This window comes from Cavia porcellus, unplaced genomic scaffold (genome assembly GCF_034190915.1).
Source record: "Cavia porcellus strain 051 isolate PalLab524CR breed Dunkin Hartley unplaced genomic scaffold, mCavPor4.1 scaffold_20, whole genome shotgun sequence".
In the NCBI taxonomy this organism is placed as follows: Eukaryota; Metazoa; Chordata; class Mammalia; order Rodentia; family Caviidae; genus Cavia; species Cavia porcellus.
This window is the reverse complement of record NW_026947503.1, coordinates 32,442,258-32,460,016: the sequence shown is the minus strand read 5'-3', so window position 1 is coordinate 32,460,016 and position 17,759 is coordinate 32,442,258. Positions and strand designations below refer to the sequence as shown.

Sequence of the window (17,759 nt, the reverse complement as noted above, 5' to 3'; positions counted from 1 at the left end):
GACAGGGTCTCATTAAGTTGCCCAAGCTGGGTTCAAACTCATGTTCCTCTTGCCTCAGGCTTCTTTCTATATAGCTGGGATTATAAGCTTTCACTGTTATGTTAGCTATATGCAACTTTTTCCCTCAAATATTTTCAATATGCAGGTGATTGGATCCATACATGCAGAACCCCATGGGTACAGAGGCAGACAAATGTTTTGGTGATAGTTTTTTAGTTACCATGCATGAAAATTCAATTAAAAGCTGTTATTGTATTCTTAAATGCTACAAGCTATGCAGCTGGTCATGGATCGTGCTTTGTCTTTATCTTCTTTTTTTCTCTTTTCCCTCCCTCCCTTCCTTCCTCTTACTCTTCCATCCTTTTCCTTTTTTTTTTTTTTTTTTTTTTTTTAAGATGATCTCACTGTGTTATTCATGCTGGTCCCAAATTCTTGATCTCAAGCGACCCTCCCACCCTTCTTTTTGAGTAGGATGCAGTCCTAAGCCTTTATCATGCTGTACTTTTAGCATTGTTTTTTTTGTGGGTGGGGACGAGCAATCAAACTCAGGACCTTATACCTGCCAAGCTGGCGCTTATGCCACCAAGCTGTACCCCTGGCCCACTTTTAGCATTGTTGTGACTGTTGGGCTCAAAATCTTAAAAAGTCCAAGGTTTGATAGCCCATACCAGCAAAATCCAGTGTAGTCAGATTTTCATTGGTAATAAAGCTGAAAACTTTCAGTGTTTTTAATGCATAGTTGACATGAGACTCTGCCAACATAGCATTAAAATCTCAGCAGAGAATGTCTTTAAAAGAGGAGTGATTTGACTTCCTATTTAGCTGCAAGTTTGAATCTACAGTCATGCTTATAATTTTGTTGGTTACAGAGAGGAGCTCATGGATTGTTGCTATAAAGCAGTCATAAACAGTGAGTTCTACAGTTCTGCATTTTACAGTAAGAAGAAATCTTAAAGACTGTCCAGGTCATTCCTCCCAAAACTACCCATAGAAACCTAAGAATCTATGCATTGATTCTGCCTACCTCAAGAAACAGAAAAGTGTCTCAGGGTTGGGTGTTCAGCCAGGGTGTGACCTCTGTCTCCAGATCCCTGCCACTGTGTCGTGTCCCTTCATGTGCTTCCATCGTCCTGTGTGACTCCTTCATAGTACCTATTGAAGGCTTTATAATTTTCTATTTCTTTGTTGTTTTTTTCTCGACTATAATCTGCGTTATACTCATTTCTATATCATAATGAACTAATACAGTGTGTGGGATTTAATAAAAATGAAGGTGAGCTTAATTATATCAAAAATTGCTTTAACCAAGATGATTTTTCCCCTTCATAATTCCTATCACTTTGTAATAAGTACCATGTTTTAACAAATTAACATTTCATTTTCTCTTTTAAGTATTTTAGTTGTAAAGTACACATAAAGTTTGCATACTGACCATTTTTAAAGTGTGTTGTTTGATACCTTTAAGTAAATTTCCATTGTCATCTCTTTAGCTAGTGAAACTCTGTACCTATTAAACCGTAATTCCTGATTTCCCTATCTCCTGGCAACTATATCTACTTTATAGCTTTATGAATTTGACTGTTCTAAGTACTTAAAATAACTGGTCATGCATTATTTGCCTGGCATATTTTGCCTAGGTTGATGTCCTGAAGATTCATCATGTTATAGCAAGTTTTATCTCAGAATTAGGGTGATAGTCTTGTTCTATTGGGGTTTTTTTTCTATAATTTACTAAGTGTAATAAGCAGCAAATATTTAAGTGACACTTTCAGTCTTTGGAGATTGTGTTCCCATAGCATTCACTCAGGAGGGCAGAATGTATCTTTGTAATGAAACATGATCTGTGGTTGTGTTATGGTGACCCTATTGTAAAATTTATATTGATAAGAATTATTTATACCTGTGCTAAAGTTGCTTTTCTCTCTTTCATTATTGCAGGAGTTGCAGGTGCTGGCCGGCTTTTTACTCCTGAAGTAATCAAATCCATGGCCCGTATCAATGAAAGGCCTATAATATTTGCATTAAGTAATCCAACAGCAAAGGCTGAGTGCACCCCTGAAGAAGCATACACACTTACAGAGGTATTTATCAGTAATAATTATGTGAATTGGTTCTGTTTGTTTTCACTCCTCTCAACACATTCTTTTTTGTGTTGTTTTTTACTCTGTGTGTGTGTGTGTGTGTGTGTGTGTGTGTGTGTATGTGTGTGTGTGTGTGTGTGTGATTGTGTTTTATGGTGGTGTCTGGCTTTGCGATCTAGGCTGGCATTGTAGCCTAGACTGGTCTTGCACTTGAGCTCCATCTGCCTCCACAGAGATAGAGAAGGCAGGAACGGAGATGGAGATACTCCCTTTCAGGTTATGCCGCTGCCTCTTCCAGCCATGCCCCACTTTCTAAAAGCAGGTCAGCTATGTAGGTTCTCTGTGATTCAATCCTCTTACAAAAGCCCTATATATGAGCATATGAAGCTTTTGGGAGACACTAAGATGAAAATTGTAACAATCCCCAATTCCCTAGAAAGTAATTTTTATTATTTATTATAAGCCAGCTTTTAAATTTTTTATTTTATGAAAAATAAGAGAATAACAGTAGATAATACATTGTGTATTATTATCTTCAAAGAAGTTACTCAAAGAGACTTTCTTCTTACAAAGAAAAAACAGATACTAGCACAAAATTTTCTTTTCAGTCAACTAAGAGAAACCAGTCATATAATGAAACATACTAGCATTTCATAGGTAAATGGATGCAATTTAAGAACATAATATTAAAAATAAGCCACACATATAAGCTTAAATATCACGTGGTTTCTCATATATGAAAAAATGAATGTATTTTTTTTTTAATTTTATTTTGAAAGTAGTAAAAATACAACAGAACAAGACAGAACAAAGTCAGTCGAGACAATGCAGTGAAATTGGTACAGAACTTTACAGTAGGATACTGGGATAATAGATACTGTGGTATATCTTGTTATCTTCACAATAGTTGTCCAGCCAATTAGGTATAGCAAAATCAAACCAAAAACAGAACATTATAAAACCAATTGTGAGTATTGAATAGAGCAAAAGAAATATAACAAAACATTGAAAACCACCTTTGCCTTCAAACAAGATAGAGGAAGTCCCCTATATTTGCTATATTGTATATGGTCATCCTTCCAAGAGATGCTGAGACATCTGTCTCCAGTAGCTACGGGTGTGTGTGTGTGATTGATTCCCAGTCTGCACGCAGTAGGCTCATGGGAGCCGCTGATTCTCCTGGCCCACCTTGGGGGCACTTACCAAGAGGGAGGAAGAATAAAAAATGAATGTATATTTATGCACAGAAGAGCAAAATAGAAGGTAGATAAATAGGTAGCCTTTTTTTTTTTTTTTCTTTTGGTACCAGGGATCGACCTCACAACCTTGCATTTACCAGGCAAGTGCTTGAGCCACTGAGCTAAATCCTTGGCCCAAAGGTAAACAGGAGGTAGGGAAAAGTTCAAATAATTTCCTAAACTGACCATTTTGTATAGCTTGCAGCTCTAAGGAAATTTTCTCTTGTCATCTAATATGAAATATAAAAATTCTGATTATAATGCCACACTCTCAGTTCATTTTTAGTACTTCTTTTCTCTGGGTAATCAGTTCTTTTCATTTTGTAAGCCTAGTTTTTGTTTTTTTCTGAGTGTTGGCCAGTGCAGACGAAGAACAGGAGCAGTAATTTGAGCTCTAGGTGGTTGTCTTCCTCCAGAGGGGCTTCCTTTCTGTTAGTGGCTCTTGGGCTAGGGCAGCTCATGTGATGCAGTCAGGATGCAGGCCAGGGGAGGCCCAGTCTGTTTCCAGTTTGCCCTGTCCTCTGATGTGTGCTCCTCTGGGTATGATCAGAAACCCTGAGGGACTAACCAACAACCTTCATCTGCACTGGTCCCTTAACTTGAGGTTTTCTGTGTCATAATGAGACTACCTCCTGGTAGCTTTACTGCTCAGAGTTTCAATGAAAGCTTTTTGCCTTTGAAATCAACTGTCACTTAGAAGGAAAAACGGTAAAATGCTGGGCTCACGTATCTGTTTTCATCTTCTTTTGGGCCTTGAGAACTTTCTTCCTAGTATCGCTCAACATCAGACTCACTGTATCTTGGTAACACTTGGCTTCTTTAAAAATGTTTTTAAGATTTATTTTATCTGGTATTTCTTACTCTAACCAGAAGGAAAATTGGTATAAAACAACCTATTGCCAAAGCACAGTTCTCTTTTAGGATTTCTGCATTTAATATTCATACCCTTTATATATTTAGCTTTTTTCTCCCTCATTGTCAGAGGTCTTATGTTGTCATACACAGCAGTAACTTGGTCATGAACTTGATTCTTTCCATGATTCTGGTCACAAACCAAGTTGAAAGACAACTGAATCAAATTCAGGTGTGAGGTTCAGTGTTGACCTTATGGGGAAATGTGATTCAATCCTCATCCATTTTGGTTTGCAACCAGAATTATGTAGACAATTGAGTTTCATTGTATATTCCTTCAACTCCTTTTGTATCACTCTTCTCTTAGTCAAAGTAAATGCTCTTATTATTAGTTTCTAGTTCTTACAATTATTGAAACTCATAATAATTAAAATCTTTTCTGTTAAAATAAATCATCAAGTCAGCATAAAGATATTTTAAAAAGTCAGTCTCATTAGTGTACTTTTTACCCATGTGTAATACTTTTAGCTTGATTGCTTATCATTTCCACCATGCTTTACATAAAACTAATGGTTATTGCCCCAGAAATTAAACTTTAACCTGACATTGACTATTTGGTACGTATATTCAATGTATTATAGGAAGTAGGAAAAAGTAGCATGTCCAGAGCGTAAAATATTTGGATTTTTTTAGCTGTAGTGGTATGTGTCTCTGTAAGACTCCTCCAACATTTAAGTGTTCGGGGTGTTTTTGTTTTTGTTGGTTTTTTACTTTTGTAGTATTGGGGTTCAACCCAGGGCCTTCATACTGAGCTACATTCCCAGCTCTTTTTTTTATTTTGAGACAGGGTTTTGCCAAATTGCCCAGGCTGGTTTTGAGCTTGCAGTCTCCCTACTGTAGGCACTCAGAGTGTTGGGATTACAGGCACATAGAACCATGCCTGCCTTCGAATTTTATTTTTTTTTTGAATTAATATTGAATATGTATTATTAGGGTAAATATGAAATCACTAAGGAGACTATTTTGATACAGTGTATTCCATCAGTTTAAAGATTCTTTTTTTCCACAATTTTTATAACTAACTTTGAAATTATGCTGTTGTAGAAAGAAAGACTGAGTCATAGTTTAAATTAATTCCTTTTGATTGTTACATAAAATAATGGCATAAAGTTTGTCTGCTTGGAGTCACCTCTTAAATTTTTAGTGTGTTTTCTTCAGTGGAGAAATGCCTTCGTCTTTGCACAGTGAAAAAAAAATTTATCTTTTAAAAAGTCTTCATGTTTTAATGACCAATTGTTCAAAAAGGCTAGCTTGAACTCTACAAAGAGAATATTTTATCATTAAGATCTGGCTGTGTTTAAGTTCCAGATCGATTTTGAGGGAGAATGAAGATGGCTTCAGGAAGACTGATGTTTCTCTTTTACCCTTCCTTCCCCACCCGGGGTGTGTGTATGTGTGTGTGTGTGTGTGTGTGTGTGTGTGTGTGTGTGTGTCTTTGTAGACCGCCAAGCCTTTGCTTTGCGCTATATATATCAAGACCTTTTTTATTTTGAGATAGGCTCAAAAGCTTCCTAAGCTGGGCTGGAACTTAAAATCTTCCTGCCTCAACGTCCCACAATGCTCTGATTACAAGCATGCGCCACCACACCTACCCTTCAAGATCTTGCTGAATCTCCAGATTTACTAATGTCATAAAGATGTAACATTTTTCCACAATAAGTGCTATATTCTATAAGCTACTTAATAAGGATATTAAAATTAATGATGCCACAAAATATATATTATTATGTTTATGTTTGCAATCATGTATATGACATTAGCCATGAACCAACCATAATTTTCAAAGAAACAAATTTTTTTGCCACATGTAGAGAATTATAATAACTGTGGAATAACTTGGAACTTGCATAGCAGCGTTGTGAGTCCAAAACAGTCAGCTGGACTACTATTAGGAACTATTAGGATACTTAATTTGTATCCACACTTAATCTTTCTAACATTTTGAAATAAAAAGCATGTCTTGCTAAAATAATACTTATACTACTTTGTAGACCTTCAGTTTGCTCAGAGGTCAGATTCTTGAATATTAACTAACACCTGGAGTCTACTTTTACTGTACATACATTTTCAGATCTGAAAAACAATGAAGCTGAGTCTAAACACTTACAATTAACTATGTCCAGTGTTCAGATGTCGTGATGGTTTGTCCATCTTACTGCGTTGGAGATATTTCAGTTTTCTGTAAATCATCCTGGAACCTAGCGCAGTTGGCTATTTAAACATGACTGCTTCTAGTTATTCCTCTAGTAGTCCAAGACAGGTTATCCTGTTTAAGCACTACTGTTTTCTTATCTTTTTTAGGAGGAAGGAATCGCGGGGATTTTATGTAAAGGATTTTGTTTTACAGATTGAATTTGTAGTACTTTTCAGTGGGCATCTTGTTTTCTTAGAAATACTGAATGTACCAATAACATTCATTACATTCTATTATAAAGTATTGTACTACAACTAGATGATTGCAAAAACAAACAAACAAAAAAACCAAGATTTTTCTTTCACAAGGGAACATGCCAGGTTTTTCTGGAACAAGCATGTGATTATACCATATTGCCTGTTTTATAAACTGCCTGGTGGGGGATGTTGTAGCTAACAGAAAAACCATAGGCTTAGGAGTTGCAAAAATTTGGATTCAAGTTTGATCACTACAAATTTGGTGAGACTTTGTAAAAGGACTTAAAAGCCAGAAGTGGTGGCACATGCCTGTAATTTCAGCACTCTGGGAAGCTGAGGTGGAGGACTGCAAGCATGTCACCATCTTGGCAATTTAGTGAGCTTGTCTCATGATAAAAAATAAAACAAAAGGACTAGAGTTGTAGTTAATATGAAGGCTTTCAGTTCAATTCCCAGTTAATGTCAGGAAAAAATACTTCAAAATATAGAAGCCTTAGTTTGTGATTTGTTTTTTTTAAACAGTGAAATGAAGATGATGATAACTTTTTTTTAAGGTTTTCCTGAGAGCTAAATTAACTGAGTTAATATTTAGAAAGCATCTGTTAAAGAGCCCAAATGACAAATATACAAGAAATTAACAGCAAATTAATATTTATTCCTTCATTCACAGATGCACATCAGTCTTCTGCATCTGGGATTATAGTTACTGGCCACTTACATTTGTAAATTTATAAACAAAAGAGAAGTATCAGAATTTTTAAAGTTTATAAGGCGCATTCTCACCTTTATTTTAAAGTATACTATGTATAAAGCAGTCCTCACTTGAATAAAGTGATTTTGATAAAAAGATTGTTATATAATGAATGCTGGATTGTTAACCAGGTAATGCAATGGTTCAGTTTAATACAGGACCTAATTTTGTACAAATTCACTTTAGTTACTTCATTCATATAAAGTAACAAAATTAGGATGATTTCATTTCATTAACAGGGAAGGTGTTTGTTTGCCAGTGGAAGTCCATTTGGGCCAGTGAAACTCCAAGATGGGCGAATCTTCACACCAGGTCAAGGAAACAATGTATATATTTTTCCAGGTAATGGTTACTATACTTATGTTATAGATCAGTAGTAAAATTCATAAAAATATGGAATTCTTTGGAATCTAAGGTGAAAAATGAGTCAACAGTATTTATAGAATTTTAGCATGAACATCCTAGAAAACTCAAGGAATTCAGCAAATATAATGTGCTGTGTTTTCCCTGAAAGTTTATTTATTCATGGTATTATTTAAACTTACTTTTATTATAGAAATATAATAAAAATGTAAACGAACAAAATGGCGAACTATTTAGCTCCCTGTACCTCTCTTTGGTACCTCCTTAGGACACGTCACTGATATCAGGGTATCAGTAGATTCTTCTTTCTCTGGTAGTTACCATCATGCCCTGTATGCTCTTTAATGTGATTCTTCTAGCTCAGCCGTGGATACGAGCTTTCTACTTTGAAGTGTAAGTCATTATGCACATGTGCCTTCTGATACCTTTCTCCTCCTCCCACTCAATTTATTTGTCTTACTATCTTTAATTCTCCTTAGTACTATACTTACCAGTGTGTAACATAAAGAGCTTTCATCAGTATTTTTAAAGTTTTTATTAACTTGCCAAAGGAAAAATGAGAAGAATTTCAGGCTTAGCTTCCTTGCCTTATTCGACCTTTCACTTGTGGTTTATTAATATTTCTATACTGAAGAAAATTTTTGACATTTTACATTGTGTTCAGATGTTTTCCATGCTTTGTCTGGAATTGGTTCTGAATGTTCAAAATCACTATAAAAACCCATGATTTGTGTGATTTGATAAATATACTACATTTTGCAGTTCTACGTCTGAATTTTTGACATAACATAAAATCTTTGGGGCCAGTGATATAGCTCAGTGGCACAAGTGCCTGCCTGGAAAGTACAAAGTCCTGAGTTCGATTCCCAGTACCAAAATAATAATAATAATAATCTTGTAAGTATCTTGAATGCATTCTGCATTTCTTCTTGGTCACACACAGCAAACTGTCTCTATCTCATCTTTCTCCTATAAAAAGCTCTCTCTTGTGTTTCTGAACTGTATCTTTGAATAAGTTGGGTTTGTTCTTGTTGTTTTTGTTTTTTGGCTTTTTGTTGTGTTGCTCTAAAGAATATATGAAAACTTCTTGAGTTTTCACAAATCTGAAAATGTCTTTATTTTGTCCTCTCACTTGATAGTTTGGCTGGGTAGATTTTTAAAGTCAAGGTCCTTTAAGGACTTCTTTTTTAGCTAAGGTCATTGTTGTAGGTGATAAATCTAGTCATCAGTGTTCATTCTTTTACAGACTAGTTATTTTCTGTCTTTAATATTCTTTCCCCTAGATTTCTGAAAGATTAATAGGATGCATCTGAGTGTGGGTTTGTTTCCATTTATCATGCATGCCTGTGAATGAGCCATTTCACTATAAAAAAACTTTTCATTTTTTTAATCCCACTGATGTCTTTGAAATCTTATTTCACATTTTCACATCTGCCTTTTTCTGCAAAATGGGAGGCTTCTCTGGTATTTCTTCAATCAGTGGTATATGTTCTGTTTTTTGGCATTTGCAAAAATTATGAAACCCCCAAAATCCCAGAAATTTTGGAGGTTTTTGATTGTTTTATTTTGTTTTGTTTCTCTTTTGCTTTTGTTTTTTTTTTGTTTTTTTCCCTTTTGTTTTGATTTTGGTTTTGGTTTTTTGAAATATAGTCTCATGTAGTTCAGACTGGGGTTGAACTCACTATTTAGTCCAGGCTGCCTGTAAATTTATAGCAATCCTCTTGCTTCAGCCTCCCAAAATCTAGGATTATGGGGGTGTGCTATGGGTGTGTGTGCCCAGTTTGCACTGTATGGTTTGTCTCTCAAGTCTTTTTAAGCAAGTCAGTGACTTTTATAACCTCATTCTTAACTACTTAAGTGTGTATCTGAAAAATTAAGTTTGTTTGTCTGTTTAGTAATAGTGGAGATTGAACTCAGGACCTTTCTCAGTCCTTATTTAATTTTGTTGACACAGTCTAAGTAGTCCAGGCTGGGCTTAACCTTGTCGTCCTGTCTCAGCCTCCTAGAATGCTGGGACTTCAGGCATGTGCCACCACACCTGACGTCTGATCTTTAAAAACATAGCCATAGTACTGGAGTCACACCAAATGATACTAACAAAAGAAATTCTGTAAAAGCTTAATATCATCATTTCAATCCATTCAGCAGCTTATCTTTTTTATTTATAATTCTTTTTCTTATTCTAAAATTCTTTTTTAATAACTGCTCTCTGGAGCTCTTGCTTCCTTAGTGTGGTTTTGTTTGTTTGTTTGTTTTACAAATTTCTAGTGATCCTCCATTGTCCGTTTATTTTAAAGAAAGACTATATTGAGTAAATAGAGATTTGGCATGAATTCTTTTGCAGTCCTGCCTTCTTTTTCTTTGTGGATCTTTCCCTGAAGCTAGCAGCAGGCTCTAATTGAGGTGTGCCAAATAGGTATGTAGCACACACAGGTCAACATCAGGGAAGCATGTTACTCCTCTTGTCCAAAAAAGAAGGTATTAATTTAACTTGTGAATAGTCTCATGCTTTTTGTATAATATTGTTCTTTCCCCCCTTGTAGCAGTGTTTGTCTTAAGTCTTAGCATTTAGAATAGAAACTCACTCATCACTGATAATTTCTTTCTAGAATTTAGCAGTGTTCAAATTCAGTGTCTATCAGGTAGTATTTCTGTGGCATACAAGCATGAGGGCATGGAAGAAAATACTTTGCTGATGCTAATAAAACCATTTTTAAAGTCATATTTGACTATTAAAAAATTTGACAGTTGATTACTTTTATGCAGCATTTTAAAGTCATAATTTTATTAATAAAAGCACAATAAATACCAACATGAAAAATGATCTGGCATTGAAGGTAAAAATAGGTCTATAAACAAGAGGATTAGATGTACATAAAGCAACTGAAAATTTAACACCTTGGAATTACCAATCCAGCTACTATAATTATTAGATGAAATTTTAAAATAAAGCAAACAACATTTAAAACATCAGAAGGCTAAAAAAAATACTGCAAAATTCTAGAACAAGATTGAGGAGCATGGAGCCTGGCTCATAGAATGGAGCCAGGATTTCAAAAGGAATCTAGTAATTCCCATCCTGGGTTGAAATCCTGAAAGTCTGCATTGGAATGGAGGTATGGTTTACAACAACAGTAGGTGATCCTGACAACTTTAACCTTTTGTTCTGGACTACCAGTGTCTGGCAGAAGCAAATGGAGCCCTGCTCTGAAATAACACTATCCTAGTCCTCAAATTATTATTATAAAGAAATTTGCAAATACAACCCTTGTTTAAAAAATAATAATAATAATAGAAAATAAAAGAGGCCAGGTGTGGCAGTACACAACTGTAATCCCAGCTACTTAAGAGGCTGAGGCAAGAGGCTCATGAGTTGAGGTCAATCCTGGACAACTTACAATAAAGAGGGCTGGAAATATACAGCTCTACTCTCCCTGGATTCACTTCTTAGTACTACAACAATAATAATGATAATAAGACACAGGACAACCCAGGCCAAAGTCAGCCGAAACTGCACCCCAAAAAAGACATATTAAAACTGTATGTAAGATAAGTACTATAAGTATGGTTTTTATGCTTACAGAGATAAAAGCAAATCTTCAGCCAAAACCCAGTAAATTATAGAATTCTAAATTCTAAATTAAGGTAATCTAAATCAAGAATAGAGTGGGTTAGTTTTGTAGCTAATTAACTGAATCACCTGAAAGATATTTCAAAAGAAGTAATATGGAAAAAAGCATAGACAGAAAGACAAATACAGAAAAATGGGCAAGAGACAGGTATTCAATTGATAATATTTTTAATTGAGGTTTGCAGAAGAAAATGAGGGTAAGAATAAAGAATACCATGTTTAATTTCTTAGACATGGTAAATGACAACCAATACTTAAAAGAACTCACTGAAACTGATTCAGGGCTGATGAAAAGAAAGCATACCTAGGAACCTCGCTGTAAGGTCTAAGTCACAGCAAAGAGAAAAAAATGAATGCAGCCAGAGCAAAAATACCTCTTTCAAAGGAGCAACTGTTCGACTGACATCTGACTCCACAACAACAGTAGGTGTCAAAAGACAGTGATTATCTCTTTATGCTACACATTGCTTACAGAAAATATCCACTAACCTAGCATTCCTGACACATGGAAGATAGCTTTCAAGAATTACGGCAGGCCGGGTGTGGTGGCAAGCATCAGTAATCCCAGCCCTTGGGAGGTAGGGGAGGAGGATTGCCATAAGTTCAAGGCCAGTGAACTCAAGACCAGCCTGAAGTCCTTAGCAAAACCCTGTGTGAAAAACACCGCCACCACCACCAAAAAAAAAAAAAAAAAAAGGCAAAATTAACACATCTTCAAAAAACAGAAAAAAATTCACTACCTATAGACTTTTATAAGAGGGAAGGGGAGCTTGTTTAGGCAGATGGAAAACATTCCCAAATAAGGACTCAGGGATATAGGAAGAAATAAAGAGTAAAGTAAGTTGTGAATATGTGAATAAAACAGATGTTGTTTATCAAGAGCCAAATAATAATGATGTTTTTTGAAAAATACAGAGATAAACTGCATGATAATGCTTTAATAAAATTAAACTAATATTAAAGGCTTGCATTGTCTACCAGAAAGATAAATTAAAAATTACTGTGAAACTTTAAGAAGCAAAGGATGCTGTAAATTTCAGGATATTATTAGAATACTAGAAAATTCAATTCTTGAATGAATTTAGGAAATAAAATTATTAAAAACTAAAAATGCAAGAAAGCAAGAAACGGGTATAGAAAATAAACCAAATATATACACATACACATTAAATGTAAATGGGCCAACACTGATACGCTGCTTAAGATACATAATAAAGGCATAATATAAATATAGATAGATATAAATGAATGAGGGGGAGAGGGGAGGGCAGGATGATTCAGATAATCCTATTCTGATCCCTGGACAATCAGGTGACCACCCTGCCCATCTCTGATCAATGATAGTAGGATACTCTTGGAATAGAACAAAACATGTCTATAAACAGTAAGGTACCAGACACATACAGCTTTGAGAACAGAGTTGCCATAAATAGAAAGGTAAAAAAAAAGCCAGGTCATTCTTTGATGATGCTCAGAGTAGGTAAACCCTTGGCTCATGGCTACCAACCTTAATACATTTTCATTTATTAAGTCAAGTATGCCTCTTAACCTTAAATATCAAAAATGCTTGCTGGGTGTGGTGATGCATACCTGTAATTCCAGCACTTCGGAGGCCCAGGCAGGAGGATTGCTCCAAGTCTTGGGCTTGAAAGTGAATTCAAGGACAGCCTGAATTATCCTGTCTCAAAAAAAGAAAAGAAAAAAAGGTTCAGGCTACTAGTCACCTACAGAAAGTCTCTTATAAGAAAGATTGATTTCTAAAAAAACCAAAGATGATCAGTATTATCATTGAGACAAAATACTGGCACGTTCTAAAATAGGACAAATTTTGCTTTTTAACTTTAAAAAAATAGACAATAAAACAAGCTCTTAAAATAAAAAGTTTAAAATCTGAATGTTATAGCTGATAGATCACAAAAGTTGAAATAGGGCAAAGGATAGATGGACAATGAAAAAAATTAGAAGGCTATTCTAGGAGGTACAATATCAGAAAATAAAAATTTCAGGACAAAAGAACAGAAAAATAGGAAAATGTCATCAACGACTTTACAAACATTTCTAAAAAGGGACAGACAAGTTTTCCAATAGGAAGGGTTTTCTACTCAATGTCAAACATGATGGGTAAAAGTGCACCCTGAGGTATAGCATTATGAAGTTTCTGGATACCAGGCACAAAAACAGAGAGCCTACATGCTTCTTGAAGTGAAGCAGAAAACAATCACCTGAAAGTATGGGGCCAGATTGACAGTGGTCTTGTCACCAGCACTGCAAGCTAGAGCGTGTTAGAATGGTTACCTTATGGTTCTGGAGGAAAATTATTTCCAGAATAAAATTTCAAACCCAGAGTATCACTTAAGTAAAAAAAAAAAGTAAACACTTGTTAGAAATACAAAGTTTTAAGAACATATATTTTATCTGTAGTATTTTTTAGAAAACCACAGGAAGATGTGCCTTGCCAGAGAGAGTAACAAAAAACTAGGAAGACATGAGGCTTAGGAAAAGGACTTACTACTTCTCCATTGCCGAGCCAAAATACCTGACCACCCGCAAGTTAAAGAAGAAACGGTTTATTTTGGCTCACAGTTTGAAGAGGTCTCAGTCCACAGTCAACTGGCTCTGAGGCAGGGCAGCATGGCAGAGGGGCATGGCAGGAAGGAAGCAGTGAGGGGGAAGAGGAAGCGCATGTACTTCTAAGCTAGACCCCCAGTGACCAGCTCTTGCCATCAGCTTTCCCTCCTCCCCACATCACACCCATTGTAAACCCACCAGTGGGCTGGCCTACTGTCACACATAGGATCCGGTCACCTCTCACAACCCCACCTGTGAGTGTGTGAGACGCTGGGGGAACATCTAGGTATATAAATCATAACAATCCCTGTGCTGTTAATTGGATTTCCATATCTAGAATGAAAATAATCTGACCAGAGGTTTACACTAGAGGACAAAATTAAGAGAAAACATGAAGTACCAGAATGGAAGATCGAAGATAGTAAGGCAGAGAAAACCAAAGGAAACGAAAAAACAGGATGATAAAACGGGGAAAACAAAAAGTTATGTAGAAGTAGTTACGTTACAATACTAACACATGGCCTGGTTATAAATAGTACTTGCGAAGTCATATAAGCATTGAATGTTAACTGAACCAAAACTATACGTAATGCTGTATTGGGAAGAACAGAGAAGGCTGGAAATATAAGAGAGAGCTAAGTATGTATTTCCCACAAGGAATCAATGAGGGCTCAGGCTTGAAAATTAAAAGAAATATAACCAAATTAAGAATGACAGAAATACTAAATAACAAGCTAAAATAATTTAAAGTGACTAGCTCTTTTGAGCAAGAAGTGGAGGGTTACAGGTGAGTTGGCAACTTACACTTTTTGTAACAAGGGTTGGTAAGTTGTGTGCACTTGTGTTCTTGATAAATGTAAAAGCTAAAGTGAGAAAAGCCACTTCTAAAATTGTTTCTTTAGTGATTAAGTTAATAAGGATTATTTGATTTAACTTAGATTTTTGCTTTCTTTTAGAAGGCTGTTTGGAATAGGGGTTGATTACCATTTATTAGCTTCAGTATAGGAATTTAACTCCTTTCATGAGTTGCAAAGCGATCTTAGTAAATAAACTATTTAAAATGTATTCTAGGTGTGGCTTTAGCTGTTATTCTGTGTCACACCCGACATATCAGTGACAATGTTTTCCTTGAAGCTGCCAAGGTAAATGTTTTAAATATTGTTTCTTTTGTAAAGATGAGTAGATTTTTTTAAAGCAGAGAAAATGGATTAAATCTGTCTTATTAATGAAAAGGAACTTACCCATCCAGTACTTTTTGATTTGCCTATCTACCTTTGTATTAATTTCTAAAATCATGATTTTTAAGTGTTTGATTATAAGCTATGAATTCTTTCATATTTATAACACTTAAATATCTGTATTTATTTATGTGTATATATATGTGCATGTGTAGATGTTTATATGGCATTGTGACAGCTTAGATAAAACATAACTCCTTCCATATTTTTAATGAACAAGTACTGGTATTATTTGGAGTGCTGGCCTGTTTGAGATGCAGATTTTGCACTGAGTTCTTCTGTTAACAGATGTTAATTTTCCTAATAGCTATGTAATTATGCCAAGTTTTGTATATATTAAACAGAATGTATTGATTAGTCTTTAGGCCTAGCCATTTCTTTATTGTTTAGTGATGAATAGCTTTAATTTATACAGTGGTTTAATGTATTTCTACAAGAAATTAGAATTTGGTCACCTATATTTTTGGGTTCTTCTAATACTTTTTTTTTCATTTCACTAATTCTCTCTGTGATGTAAACAAAGAAAAGTAAAATGTTGGTTTTCTTTACAGGCACTGACAAGTCAGTTGACAGATGAAGAGTTAGCCCAAGGGAGACTTTACCCACCACTTGCTAATATTCAGGAAGTTTCTATTAACATTGCTATTAAAGTAAGTAATCTGTACTCTTCATAAAAATTATAAGGACATTGTTTTCTGCAAATAATACAAGCTCATTGGAGGTAAATTTGAAACATTTACAAGGATACGAATAAGAAATTTTAAGACACCCATATTCTTACTACCAGAATATAATATACATTATTATTTTGAGCTTGTTGCTTTCTAGTCTCTTTTTTCTTTGAAAACACATAGTATGCATGTACACATGCATGTAGTCACCTGTGCTGTTTTTATAATTGGTTTCTTACTATCCTTTTCTACTTGCTATATTGTAAATCTATTCCATGTAAGTCAATAATTCTCTGAGTTAAAGATACCATATTACATTAACACATGCATACTCATGTTTATAGAAGCACAGTTCATAACTAAGTCTTGGAAGCAGCCTGTATGTCCATCAACAGATGAATGAATAAAGAAAGTATGGTAGTTGTATACAATGGAGTACCACTTTGCCATAAAGAAAGATAAACTTCGGTCATTTGTGGGAAAATTGATGAACCTTTAGAACATAATGTTAAGTGAATTAATCAGACACATGGGGTTAAATAGTGCATGGTTTCTCTTATAGGAGAAACCCAAAGTATAAAGAGAAAAATAAAAGATAGGTAAAAGGAAATAGTGAAATTTATTACAAAAAGGAAGAAGACCAAGATTGGAAGGAGTATGGAGGGAGGTGAAGGAAAGAGAATGAAAAAAGATTTAAACTGTTATATGCATGTACCCGCTCCCCACAAAGACTGTAATCATTATGTACTGAAAACCTGTACTAATAAAAATTTTAAAAGTGAATAATCTGCAAAGTAATAATAGTTTTTATTCTCATGTGTAATTATTAATGGTGGATAGCATGCTATTAGATATATCATAATGATTTCTCTATTTTTTGAACATCTGAGCGTCTTTAGTTTCTTACTGTTACACATGAACATCCTCTGTACAGATAGATGTGTACATTTGTGAAGACTTTGCTGTTTGTTGTTGGTTGCTTGATTATTTTGAATCAGTCTCACTGTGTAGTGTTGGCTAGTCTTGAACTCGTAATATTCCTGCCTCAGCTGGGCATGATGGTGCATGACTGCAATCGCAGTATTTTGGAGGCTGAGGCAGAAAGGTCATATTTAAGGCCAGCCTGGCTACATAGTGACACTGTGTCTCAAAAAGGCAAAAAAAAAAAAAAAACCCTCCTGCCTCTGCCTTCTGAGTGCTGGTATTATGGATGTGCACTACCACCCCCAGCTTCAATGTTACAGTTTAAAATTAAATTGGTGGGCTGGGGATTTAGCTCGGTGGCCTAAGCGCCTGTCTGGCAAGCACAAGGTTGTGAGTTTGATTCCCAGTATCAAAAGTAAATAAATTGGTGAAACTGAATCCTTCTTACTAAGACATTCTCAGTCAATCTCTCTACCTACTAAAATCTCGTTTTAAGTTTTTCAGTATATCGTGTTCTTTTATTCATGTAAATTCAACACTTGTGTCAAATATTTTATAATTTTTGTTATCCTGTATAATGAAGTTTTTATCTTTTCCTATTTTCTCACTGGCCTTGAACTTACTATGTAACCCAGGCTGACCTTTAACTCACAGTGATCCTCCTTCCTCAGCCTCCCAAGAGCTAGGATTATAGGCATGTGCTACCATGTTCGGTGATCATTTCTAATATGAAAATTGTTCTTTTGAATTTCAGTTAGGAACCAGTTGCTTTACTGAACAACTTTAATTATCATAATAGTTTTCTCAGTTCTTTTGGAATATTTTTGAGTCATATTAAAAAATTATTTTTAATATGTGTAACTGATGAAGTAGGCTTATATTCTAGTTTACTAAGATTTTCTTAAACAGCAGAATAAGATCTGGAATTTATTATGCACATTTTCAACTTCAGTGTAGACTGAAGTTTTTGTCCTTTTGACTTTTAATGTTT

At 35.0% G+C, this 17,759-nt stretch overlaps 1 protein-coding gene across 4 annotated transcripts in view; it reads left to right on the top strand.

Annotated features, from left to right (window-relative positions):
- Window positions 1-17,759, top strand: part of Me2 (malic enzyme 2) — a 71,774-nt gene that overhangs the window by 44,404 nt on the left and 9,611 nt on the right. For 3 of the 4 annotated variants that reach the window (XM_003474039.5, XM_013157210.3, XM_023566819.2), the window contains exons 12-15: window positions 1,939-2,081; window positions 7,613-7,715; window positions 15,007-15,077; window positions 15,725-15,823. In XM_003474039.5, the coding sequence (XP_003474087.1) occupies window positions 1,939-2,081; window positions 7,613-7,715; window positions 15,007-15,077; window positions 15,725-15,823 (416 nt within the window). The remainder of the gene's footprint in view (window positions 1-1,938; window positions 2,082-7,612; window positions 7,716-15,006; window positions 15,078-15,724; window positions 15,824-17,759) is intronic. The other variant, XR_010041429.1, reaches the window with a different exon arrangement.